Source organism: Perca fluviatilis, chromosome 3 (assembly GCF_010015445.1).
Source record: "Perca fluviatilis chromosome 3, GENO_Pfluv_1.0, whole genome shotgun sequence".
NCBI lineage: Eukaryota > Metazoa > Chordata > Actinopteri > Perciformes > Percidae > Perca > Perca fluviatilis.
Genome location: NC_053114.1, coordinates 14082618 through 14095130, shown reverse-complemented (window position 1 = coordinate 14095130; position 12513 = coordinate 14082618). Strand labels below are relative to the sequence as shown.

Sequence of the window (12513 nt, the reverse complement as noted above, 5' to 3'; positions counted from 1 at the left end):
GAGGGACACTTATTATTAGCTTACTCATGTGTGGCTGCCACAAAGTCAGCATAAAACCAAAGATGTACTTTCCCTTAGAACTGCAGTCATATTGAATATCTAATAATTTGAAATTCTGTTCACAAATCACTACAATTACAGAACTCCAGGGTCCGTTTTTTAGTGCCAGTAAGTTCTCACAGCAGCTTTTAGATAAAGAGAGTCACTCTCACGATGAGGACATTTTTTTTGTACTTCCAAACCTAAAAGTGCACTTAAAACTACGAACGTTTCAGGGAACACTGTTGACGTGTTCAACATATCTGAGGCTGACAAGATGTTTAACAGAGTGGTATTAGAAAGTTTAAACTCTGTAAAGTGTAAAGAATTTCTCCCAAAGACAATGCCAAAGAGACCTTTTGTTGCACATTATTTTGTTTATTACAAATCAGTGTGTTTGTATCCTAAACTTTCTGCAGTAAATGCTGCAGGGGCCAGTTAATATAAGAAATATATTCTGGACTATAGAATGTGAAACATTGTTTGGAGAATTGATGAAGTTTTATGAGCTATTTTGTCACATTTTACTCAAGATAGGAAACAAAAACTAAGATGCTATGAATGTTCTACACGACTAAATAATTGAATCATTGAATTAGCATTTATCAACAAATGAATTTGGACTACAGCTTATTGTGTTTTTGTCAGCATATGAAATGTTTCAACGTGCTATAGGCCTTTCTCAGAGGAACGATTCTCCTAGAAGACGGCAGCAATGACAATCATTCAATCAGAAGTACAACTATAGTGTCACTGTTAAAGCAGTTTATTAAAATTGCAATATTTGTAGGCATTTACAATCTCAGTTCATTTAGGCAAACATGACAAGGACAAAACAGTGCTTTTCTATATAGTTAACCGAAGCAGCTCATTATTGCAGAAATCCACCAACAAGATTGAAAAAGACACACACGGAAACAAAATGTCATTAAGTCTTTCCAAGGCTCACATAACAAACAGATGAAAATGAGAAGAAAAAAAAACATCTAGAAACAAACATATTTGTTACAGCAACTTATCAATGAAAAAAAAAAAAATGCAAAGACATTAAATAAAAGTCCATAAATAGAATAAATAACAGAAAAGTGGTATAATTTAACCCCGTTTCACAAAATACAAAAAAATGGCAATAAAATAAAGTGTATAGGCTAATAAAATAACATATAACAAAATCCTTTGGTGCAGTGAATAGGCCTTGGTCCAGTCCATAAAACATAAATATAGTAAATCGTCCATTTTCAGCAGGATGTTCACCTTATTGTTTTGCACAGAGCTGCTTCATTGGAACTTGTGTGGAAAGGATTCTGGATGCTCTTGGTTTCTGTAGTTTTCCTTCTCTTTGGGAAAAAATCTGCCAGGAAAAACAAGAAAAAAAAAAGACGTTTACTCAATATTCATCATGATAATCGAATTAGTGTGGGTTACAGCATGGGCGCCCGGATATGGTAGAGCGGGCCCCTCTATATAGAGGTTTACTCCTCGACGCAGCGGGCCCGGGTTCGACTCCGACCTGTGACCCTTTGCTGCATGTCATTCCCCCCTCTCTTTCCCCTTTCATTTCTTCAGCTGTCCTGTCAATAAAGGCCCAAAAAATAATCTAAAAAAAAAAAAAAACTATCCGTATTATGGAGCTGTAAGCCGGGTTCCTCACCTGTAATTCGGGCGTTGTTTCTGTTCTTGGCTGCCGGTTTTGAGAGCATCCTCTTCCTCCGGACGGGCGTCACTTCAGCGGGACACTTGTGTGTGTTGGAGACGCTGGAGCAGTTCTCCTGGTCGATCCCGGCTGCGCTTTCTTCCTCTTCTTCTTCTTCTTCTACTTCTTTACTCAGCCTGTCGTCTTCCTCACAGACATCGTCCTTCAGCTGTGCGGACTCCTGATAGATAGCAGCAGCGCAGTCTGCGGGTATTTCCTCCCACTGAAACCGGCCGCACAGCGGCGTCTCAGTGTGGAAGTTAAAGTTCCAGCGGCGGCTGTCCCGCTCGCTGATCTCCTTCAGCTTCAGCGTCAAGTCCCGGCGCAGCTGCTCGTGGTCCACCGGGCCAAACAAACTCCTGCAAACGGACTCTCTGCGCCTGATGATGGGATTCATCCTTCTAGCGTGGTTCTGGTGGAGTTCTGGTGGAGTTCTGGTGGAGTTCTGGTGGGGATCAGGTCTTCCTGTAGTTTAAGGGGAAGCTGCTGCTGCTGCTGCTGCTGCTGCTGCTGTCTCCCTCTGGTCTGCTCTAGTCATCACTTTTCCGGCAGGACGATTTAAAGGATGAAGGGCGCACGGTGTTCTGTTTGTACACAATGGGCAGAGGCTGCTGATTGGCTGCAGCCCTCTGAATTGGCGGATAATGGGAGGGGGCAAAATCCAGTCATTGTGTGATGAAGACCAGACCATCAAAGGTCTCCAGTTCCATTTTTTTTACATTGTGCAATAATTTGGGCTGGGTGTTCTCTTCTTACATCCATGGTCCTCCCCCAAGGAAGTTTTGAGCATCAACGACTTCATTTCCTGTATTCTGATACATTTATCGATTTACGGTGGAAATACATTGTTGTTATCTGTATTTATATTTTTCCATTCCGAGTACTTACTTTTTCAATATTATTTATATTATGGTCACACTTCAATATCATTTATATTATGGTTAATTACTTTTGCTATGTTATTTAATTACATATTATTCAATCTAATTTCACGTCAATTACCCACTTACATTACAATATTGTTCATACTATGGCCACCTAACTTTAATTTACTTTACTTTACTTTACTTTACTTTACAATACTTTTTTATACAATGCCACTTTACATTCATTCAGTACTTTTTGCACATTGTCTGTTGTTTGCCTGTTGTTTGTTTGTTTGGTTGTTTGTTGGTTTGTTTGTTTTTATTAAACTGCTGCTGTAACAAGTGAATTTCCCCATTGTGGGATGAATAAAGTATTATCTAATCTAATCTAATCTAATTTATTTAGCCTATGTGAAGAAAAAAAATAACAGATGACAATTCAAAATATATAAAAAATATAATGGTAATGGTATGTTGTTGTGTGTCATTGGCCATTTTTAAGTGGGTATATGGAAATCCTGGAGCTTTCCTAGTGGGTATAGGCTACTGTACCTGCATCACATAGACTAGGCCTACACCACTGCCTTCTTCTAGCTGACTGACAGCATTCTTGGTGCACATAGGCTATCCCATAGGGTTGTCATGTTGTCATTGTGAGTTCATTTTCCTACTTTTTACTTGCATATGATTGCAACCGTTTAGCACATTAAAAGGCCGTTTTATGCTGACGCTTGGTTGAGGACACCTTGGCGTCACTTTTGAACACTCAGACAGACCATTGATGTAGGCCATTAAGAGTCTATAGGAACCACTGGCGTCACTTTAGCAAGGGCAAAACAACCCTAAAAACCTCAGGGTTGTAGTCACAATGTCTGAATGAAAAAGGGCAACAAAATGCAGCAGTGCAGTTTAGCCTCTGGAGAACTGCAGTGATAATGGCCACAAGGCACATCTGTCTGAAGACCATATAGAGTCTTCTTGCCAAAATGAGTTAGAAAGTAAATGTATGGTCTACAATGTAAAAATAGTTCAAATCAGGAGATGAGATTTTGTTTAAGTTACATATAGGTCAAGAAGACTGTAGTAATTAAAAAGGTCCTCGCTTTAATTGCTTTTTTTTAATTACATACTTAAAGAAGAGTTTTCCACAGATTAGAGTGGTTCTAATTTTTGCAATTGCTTTAAAGCCCCAAATCAATGTTCCTACTAGATAGTTTATTATAGCCTATACTTAATTAAATAAACTGTTTTAAATAAACAGAAAAAGGTTTTTTTCAACTTTGGCTGAGAAACTACAGGAAGACCTCACTCACACAGTCAAACACCCTCACAGGGCCCTTCTATACTAGAATGCAAATAGTGTGACTAGCCTGATGATACGGGCCACAACCCTGATAAACTTCTTCTCTGTGTATTCTCTTTGCTATAATGGTGACTTAGTATAGAATGTAAGCTTAGACCTGAACTAACACGTTATGATGAAGCACAATAGGCTACTAATCTCAAGTTCATCGGACAATGATTTTCATCGGTTTTTGTCATGACAAGTTATGGTTAGAGTTAGGGTTAGGGTTCATGTGTTTATGACTGTACGTCATGACAGTGTCATGTCACTCTTATGTAGATACCTTCAAGTGTTACCCATATTTCTTTCCATTCAACTATATATTAAATATTGCAGCACGCTCACATTGATGGAGTGAGGATCAATGCTGAAGCTTGATATAATACTAAATTAGCCTACACTTTTTATGTAAATCTATTTTCCATTGTGTTTTTTTTAAGTTTGTTAGATGTTTGGGAAAATGCAAACATATATCTAGCCTATGTTACCACAAAGTTTGAGTTCTTTAAAAGTAAAGTACTTAAAATACATGTGTTTCACAGTGCAGCAGGATAATGTGGTCCTGATGAGAGCGATTTGCAGTGCCTGACCAACATGCAAAGCAATGGTGCACAGCAGTGTCTGGGATTGGCCAGGAGGAAGAGCTCCACCTTTGTACCACAAGCTGATGGCCCAGGTAGCTAGTTCACCTGAGGGCATGTGAAGGAAAACCCTTACAGGTGGAGTTCAGCAGCAGGAGGAGAAGAAACATTTATTTGAGCCATGCAGGAGAGACAAGGCACACCTCTGGTGAGTTTGTACAGTGTAGCAGCTGTTTTCTTTTCTGTTTATCACTGTAGGGACGGTCTAGATAGCTACATTTGGCCAAGTGAAAAGATTATATCTGTGATTCCCAACCAGGGGGTAGCCTATGTGGAAAGATTGTATTGTATTGTATTGTATTAGTTAGCTAGCTAGTATGTGAATAATGTTAATATGTCCACATATTAACATGAAGTCAACTGTACACCCGAAAACTAGCTAACGCTAGCTACATGTCGCAGTCAACGTTATGTAAAAGTGTGAAAACTTGTCAGCAAGCGAGCACAGAAGTTTAGCTAGAAGTAGAGCTGGGCAATATATCGATATTATATCGATATCGTGATATGAGACTAGATTTCGTCTTAGATTTTGGATATCGTAATATCGTAACATAAGTGTTGTCTTTTCCTGGTTTGAAAGGCTGCATTACGGTAAAGTGATGTCATTTTCTGAACTTACCAGACTGTTGTATTATTTGCCTTTACCCACTTAGTCATTATATCCACATTACTGATAATTATTTATCAAAAATCTCATTGTGTAAATATGAAAGCACCAATAGTCAACACTACAATATCGTTGCGGTATCGATATCGAAGTATTTGGTCAAAATTATCGTGATATTTGATTTTATCCATATCGCCCAGCCCTAGCTAGAAGTAATGAATAGATGGATAGGTAGAAATAACTAGTTAAAAATAATGACTGCAGTTCAAATTATTAGCTATCTAGCTAAAGTAACAGAGAAACGGTTAAATTAGCTAGCTAAAAGTTGAAATAGTTAGCTAGATAACAGTTAAAATACTTTGCTAATGGCTGAAATAGAACCAATGATAGCTAGCTAGCTAGCGCGATATGGTTGAAAAACATTCAGTTTCACTCCAAGTAGGAGCTAGTAGCCTAGAAGGCTATAGTACGGTTGCTGACCAAACCAACTTGAGAGTTTAAGCGTATGAAATAATTAACAATATCCAGTTTTATATAATGAATAGTGTTAGATTTGACAAAATACATTGTGAATTGATGAAGGGGTAACGTTAGGCTATGTAGCTAAGTTTATCTGACAGGGTTGGGGGGGTTGGGGGTGGGGGACCAACGTTGTTTTACTTAAAAATTGTTTCTGTTGATAATACAAATCATATTCTATGTTAAAAGTGATAAAGCAATGTGTGGAACATTCATTCTATAATTAAAAAAAGTCATAACTTGATGTAGCTAGCTAACACAGTTGAAGATTTTGACATGAAGGTGAAGCAGAAGTTGTGGATTTTGTCTTTTTCTTAGCCTTAACAACAAACAGAGATGTAGGCCTACTTATGTAGCCTACCTACAGTATGTCTTCACAAGTAGCCTATTATACAAATGTAGACACATATGTCCTACATATCTCCCCCTCACCCAATCTCACAATCATATTACCCAATGACATTGCCTACTTATGTTAGTAAGCAACACTTTTTATGTGCAATATCTTACCTCTCTTGGTTTATGGTTAAGTGAAGGATTGATTTTTCCTTCCACGATAATATTTTCAAGGGCTGTAAAATGTTGAAATCAAGTATTGATTTCTAACCAGTATATTCATTTTTTCCTCATGAATACATATTTTAAGGGCTCTGCAGTTTTACACATACTCAAAATGTAGCTGTGTGTTTGCTGTCTGTAGCTACACTATGAATTAAGAAATCCCAGATCATAATTTCTTCCATTTCAGTTAATTATGACAGACTTCAAACAAAATGTCAATGTGTGTGTGTGTGCGTGTGTGCGTGCTTGTGTGTGGGTGTGTGAGGGTGTCTCTGACCATACCTTTGCATGCAAATCGTCCTGTTTGCATATCCAATCTTCTTTTCCCTCCCAGATCCAGACCTGTAGTCAAATAAAGGCCTCCAGGCTAATAACAAATGACTCTCAGTGTATGAGTGTGTGTGTGTGTGTGTGTTAACTATTGTACCACAATTCTATTAAGACACTTTCATTAATTCGAGGTACCCACAGAAGCTTTTTGTCAAAGAAATATGCGCTTGTTCTAATCATCTTTCACAAATAGCCCACACAAATAAAGCAGTGTTTACTCATGCAGATGGATAATCTTATCAATAATGAATGAGTTTCTTTTCTGAACTCAGTGTCATTTGTTTCTATTAAAATAACCGTTCAGATATAACCAGACTGACTGTTTTCATTGTACAACAATAACTACATACAGACCAAGTCATGATGTCACATTCGACTGCTTAATAAAACCGATTGCCATTTGACATATTAGAGGGCTTTTATGTTTAGAGATTCTGTTGGGAGCCTACAGTATTGTGGCCCAGTTTTCTTGGTTTCATGTATATGAGTGACAGGGTTTTGTGAATTTCTAATTCAAACATCATGCAGGAAGCACTTTGCGTATGAAGCGAGGATGAAAATTCTGCCAACTTTGCATTGACCACAAGTATTTCTAAGGACCTTCCCCTCTGTTAAAGGAGTGTGCGAGTGAGTCATAATGGATTTAGAGGAAAATAGAAAATCGACATATTATCTGTTTATTCATTTGTTTACAGGTGTCACTGCAGCCACAGACCCGATGTCTGCGATGTGGGGACGTGCTGGAGTGGTCAGAGGAGCACAGGTGTGTGTGTGTATGTATGTGTATGTGTATGTGTATGTGTATGTGTATGTGTATGTGTATGTGTATGTGTATGTGTATGTGTATGTGTGTGTGTGTGTCTGTGTGAAAGTAAATGATGCTTCAAACACATACAATAGGCCTATTCCCTCCGCATGAAGTGATATAAACAATACATTCATGCCAATTGGCAGAACCTTACACATTACATTACAGTGCTGTTCAGTATTCATGATAAAGAAATCCCTATCAGATAATTTGCAAGCAATCAGATCTGACTTGCAAGCCATAAAAGGAAGAGTTGCTACAGGAAGCAAACATTTGTACTGGACTAAGAAGCCTTAACTAATTCCAAGCATAGTTTTCTATTTAAGTTATTCATGAGAGCTGGTCATACTTTCCTCGCTGGAGACAAAGAATGCTTTCTGTTAAATACATAGTATACAAGTATATTTGTAATCCACCTCTGCATTTGGATCTGCTTTAACATAATATGCATTGTGATGCTGTAAGCTTTGTCCAATTAAGGATAAAAGTGAGGGTTATAGCATGGTGTAGAACAGTGAGTTATGTCCAATTATGACATGAAAAATACATACGAATAAGTTTGTGATAATCCAAAAGTGTTTATTGCCAATTATGGTGAAAGCTGGATACTATGTGTATGAATCATGGTTTAAAAAAAAAAAAGAAGCTTATTGGTGGAAAGACACAAATGGGCGTGGGCGCTGCTGAACATTTCCATGAAATCATTATATGCCTTACTGTTTAGGAGTTATGATCTGAAAGAGTTTATAAATAACCCCATGGTGGCATTAATCTGTTTGTCCTTGGCCCATGGCTTTACTTTCCTGCAACAAATTGACGAGTAGTGTTTGAAAGCCTCTGCTAAAGAACACCAAAACAAGCACAGAACAACACAATCACCTCCTTGGGAGAAACAAAACTCTGACTTTTTGCAGTGGGTTGAATTAAGCACTGAGCTAATTGGGCAATTTAAACCTTTGTAATTAGAAAAAGTAGAGACTGAAAAGTTGTATGTTTTAAGAGGTGAGTCTTAATTTTGTGTTTGAAGATTGCGAGAGATTCCACAGTCTTATTTAAATGCTTGCTAATCTACAGGCGGGCAGGGAGAGAGAATCACCTTGGTGCATTTTTATGAAGAACATACTGAGAGGGATATTCCACTCAGAATTTGTGCTACAGCTTAGTTTTATTTTTTTATTGTGTGTTGGTAGAAACTACTGTATGAAACAATACCCATATATATTGATTGTGTGCTTCTGTCAGTGTCCTGCTGGGCTGTTCCTGCTGCTCTACAGTGGATGAGACTCTGGAGAATGTAGCCAGAGGCATGGCTATCAGAATGAAGAGGGAAAAGAGTCACTGGGCATCTGGAAGAGTGGGCGACATTGACTTTTCTGGCCCTACTAAGACAAGAGGAAAGGTGAAACCAGATAACATAACAAATACTGAGGTTTTTATATTAGCATAGAAAGAGTTTGCAGAATGATGACGTAACAACTCGTCTTTTTTTATACCCAGTTTGTGAGGGTGCGCAGCAACACAGACCCAGTGCTGATCTACCAGATGCTGACAGAGGAGTGGGGCCTTGCTCCTCCACACTTGGTGGTGGCCCTGGTCGGAGGAGATGAGCTGGCCCAGATGAAGCCCTGGCTCAGGGACACGCTGAGAAAAGGACTTGTGAAGGCTGCACAGAGCACAGGTTATAGTCAAGTGGCTAAAACTGGCCTTCGGCTTTTAAAATCTCTCTGCCATTGATGAAGAATTGCTTCTCTGTTTCCCTCTATTGGCTAGTAGAAGAATTACTAAAAACAACATCATAATATTTCCATGACGTTTAATGCTTGTTAGGAGGACAAACACAGAATGCTTCATAACCATATAAGGCAATAACCTAATTAGCATAATCAATAAGCCAGCTATGATATATAGAATCCAAGACATAACTTTTTGGTTTGATATACACATAGAGACTGGCTATAACTTCCTCTAGATCCCGCTATTAAGTGCACAAAAAACTGTCTATACCACATACACACACACATATGCAACTGTTTCTCTGTTCAATAGGGGCATGGATTTTGACTAATGGCCTTCGCTTTGGCATCACCAAGCACTTGGGCCAGGCTGTGAGGGATCACTCGCTGGCCAGCACCTCCTCTAAAGTGCGTGTAGTGGCCATTGGCATCGCACCCTGGAACATGATCCACAACCGAGAGGCACTACTCACTAGCCACTACGCCAAGGTCTCTGTTCGTACACAGACAATATAGAGCTGATTAAAAACAGCAGCAGCATCTATGAGCAAAGATTTACACCTTTCACAATAAACGTGTCCATGCTGTCCTCTGTCATGGGTCTACATACCTGTATTTATGTGCTCAAGGTGGACGAGCCTGCAGTATACCAGCCACAGGACTTGCCCCATGGGTCGGTGTATTCTCTGGACAGCCACCACTCCCACTTTGTGCTGGTGGAGGAGGATCCCAACAGACCAGGAGCCACCAGTGAAATGAGGGTGAAGCTGCTCAAACACATCTCTCTCCAGCGCACTGGTTATGGAGGTAAAGCCCTTTATCTCACAGAAATGGAACCAGAATCCTTTACGTAAGCAGTAATAGCAGTACCAGAATTTGAAATTACATAATTAAATGTTAAAGTCCTGCTTTTACTTATATAAATAAAAAAATATAAACAGTAAAATGCACTTAAAAATTAAAAGTAGGAGTACTCATTCCAACAAATGGTCCCTTTTATGGTGTTAAATTATAGATGCATTAAGCATTATTTCACTGTCGAGCTGTTTGTAGTACAGGTGGTTGCTTCATATACTGATAGCTTAAAAAAAGCCCCGCTTCATATTTAATGACCTTTTCGTATGGCTTGCTGTAAAATCACATGCCTCAAAATTGGTACACAGTGCTGTAGTCGAGGGAATGCACTTCTGCTCAGAACAGGGGTTTGCAGTACGTCTGCAATTGAAATTCTGTGTGTTGGGTATGGACTTTTCACTGCCCAAGGGCAGTAAAATATATATATTAAAGATTGGAATACAAACTGTCTCCTTAAGAACAGCAAGAGAGTAGACTCACCAGTGTTTGCTGTTTTCTTACTCTCATCCCTGTAGTATTCTTCCAATTGACTAAGATAGATAACTGGTGCTACTTTACCAGAGTAGTTAAAGGTAATCTGTGTAGTTTTCCTGTTGTCAAGTACAAAGCAGTGAGGACATGAGGAGAACAGGAGTTTTCACTGAAATTTTTTATTTTTTTTACCCAAAAAATGCTAATATAAATGAAGACCTATTAAAGAGGTCAACAAAATATAACTATTCTCAAAATAGCAACAACAATAACAACAAAAACCGGATGGTCACTAAACAAACTGACCTAACTGAATGAGACACAAGGGGACATAATGTACATATACTGGCTTGGCCAAACCAAAGGACACACTAGGGGAAACCAAGATGGACATAAACAATACAAAGAAAAACAAACTCTACCTAAATACCCCCTCCACCACGGCAGCACATTGTATCGCTCAGTTGGCAGGCCATAGGATTTAACGGTTCTTGTTAGAATAATTACATTATCAAGAATAGACAGAAACCACTGAAGATCTCTCAAAGTAGATTTTTACTTGCGAACACAACAAGGAACCAGTCACAGCACTACTCATAGTACAGAAAATGTCTATCGAAACACTCTCTACAATAGCTATTGTAATACAACGTGGAATGTGATACAAAGTCTATAGTCATAATAAAGAGTCAATGTTGATGTTATGTCTGGTCAGGCTGAAATCTCCTCTGCCTGCTCTGCCCTCAGAAGCATCCTGTGTCTTTCACAAGGACAGTCGATAGATCCATGGTATCTTATTTAGAGTACTCAGTATAATATGGTATTCTAATGCAAACAGTTTTAATAATTATAAGACACAAGTAAGTAAATCATAATTTTACTAACAGTCCTCCACTCATGGCCACACCTTTTTCTCCACCAGGAAGGACATCCCCATCAGCATGGTAACAACAACAAAAACATAATGAATAAAACAGAAAAGAATTATTTTACCCTACAATGTAAGAATGTGTGTTGTCCATTTAAACGGTGTAAGGCCAAAAGTGCAAATAAATATGTAGATTACAAATCAAATAAACAGTGTAATGCGTACCTTTTTGAACATGAATTGTTTGGCGTATGGCTGACTGCAAAATAAATGAACCTACGCACTTAACAAAATGAGGTGAAATTGTGTACAATATGATCATTGCTGGGTGTTACCATGTGTGGCTTTGGCCATCAAACTTGTGTTGTTTTTACAATTGTGTGTTGACCGGGGCAGCAGTAGCTCAGTCTGTAAGGACTGGGCTTGGTAACCGGAGGGTAGCCGGTACAACGTGTGGACTGGTAGCTGGAGAGGTGCCAGTTCACCTTGGTGCCCTTGAGCAAGGCACTTGCCTAACTGTTCGGCGCAGATCTGCTGTCGCCATCAATCATTCTGACATCTCTTGAGAATGAAAAAATGATTTTTTCCCCCCAAGGGGGCAAATAAAGTAGGCCTACATTATAAAAAACAAGGTTAACATTTACTAAAACACATTGTATATAGGTCTAAATGTGTTTAGTGCATTTCCTTCCTCATATAACATTTGTTAAGCCAATAATGTAAATTATGAATATGATATAAATTGTGAGTGTGTGCTAGCTTGAGCCCTTCTTCGCTGTCTTTGTAGGATTAATGCAGTTACTGTATTATTATATTGGTTCCCAACCTAGGGGACGGGAGTTCTCAAGGGGTCACAAGATAAATATTAAGAGGTGCATATTTTTCCTACATTTGTCTCTACTCCATTTACCTCTTCAGGTCTCCAAAACTGTTCCAATTTAACAATCTGAGAGGGGAACATCCCTCTTTGGTTTATCTGCTCGCAACTCAGACACAAAGGGAACCTGTGAAAAAGATATTTGTCACTATATGTATGAAAATCACTTTGATCAGACAATGCTTGTTTTACAGTTGACAGTAGAAGCCTATATGCTCCATCCACACAACAGTGGGATGTAATACCAGTGTGGTCATAATTTGAGACGCTTTGAGATGCATAAGATATTATTATAAATGT

General features: G+C 38.7%; 2 protein-coding genes across 2 annotated transcripts in view; one reads left to right on the top strand and one right to left on the bottom strand.

Annotated features, from left to right (window-relative positions):
* Positions 1-809: 809 nt before the first annotated feature.
* Positions 810-2267, bottom strand: cdkn1ca (cyclin-dependent kinase inhibitor 1Ca). Its single transcript, XM_039795637.1, has 2 exons — positions 1691-2267; positions 810-1390 (listed from the first exon to the last, which is right to left on the bottom strand). The coding sequence occupies exons 1-2, from the start codon at positions 2127-2129 to the stop codon at positions 1290-1292; spliced, it is 540 nt and encodes a 179-aa protein (XP_039651571.1). The 5' UTR covers positions 2130-2267; the 3' UTR covers positions 810-1289.
* A 2403-nt stretch (positions 2268-4670) lies between these two features.
* trpm5 (transient receptor potential cation channel, subfamily M, member 5) overlaps positions 4671-12513 on the top strand; it is a 28425-nt gene continuing 20582 nt past the window's right edge. Inside the window, exons 1-6 of the mRNA XM_039794175.1 lie at positions 4671-4732; positions 7297-7364; positions 8652-8808; positions 8907-9087; positions 9456-9631; positions 9772-9949. Coding sequence (XP_039650109.1) covers positions 4706-4732; positions 7297-7364; positions 8652-8808; positions 8907-9087; positions 9456-9631; positions 9772-9949 — 787 coding nt within the window. The 5' untranslated portion in view covers positions 4671-4705. The remainder of the gene's footprint in view (positions 4733-7296; positions 7365-8651; positions 8809-8906; positions 9088-9455; positions 9632-9771; positions 9950-12513) is intronic.

Bases quoted from the DNA above. Each gene is read 5' to 3' on its own strand.
- cdkn1ca (XM_039795637.1), bottom strand. From the start codon at position 2,129: ATGAATCCCATCATCAGGCGCAGAGAGTCCGTTTGCAGGAGTTTGTTT. The intron at 1,391-1,690 runs GTGAGGAACCCG...TTTTCCTGGCAG, and splicing joins AAACAACGCCCGAATTACAG to ATTTTTTCCCAAAGAGAAGG.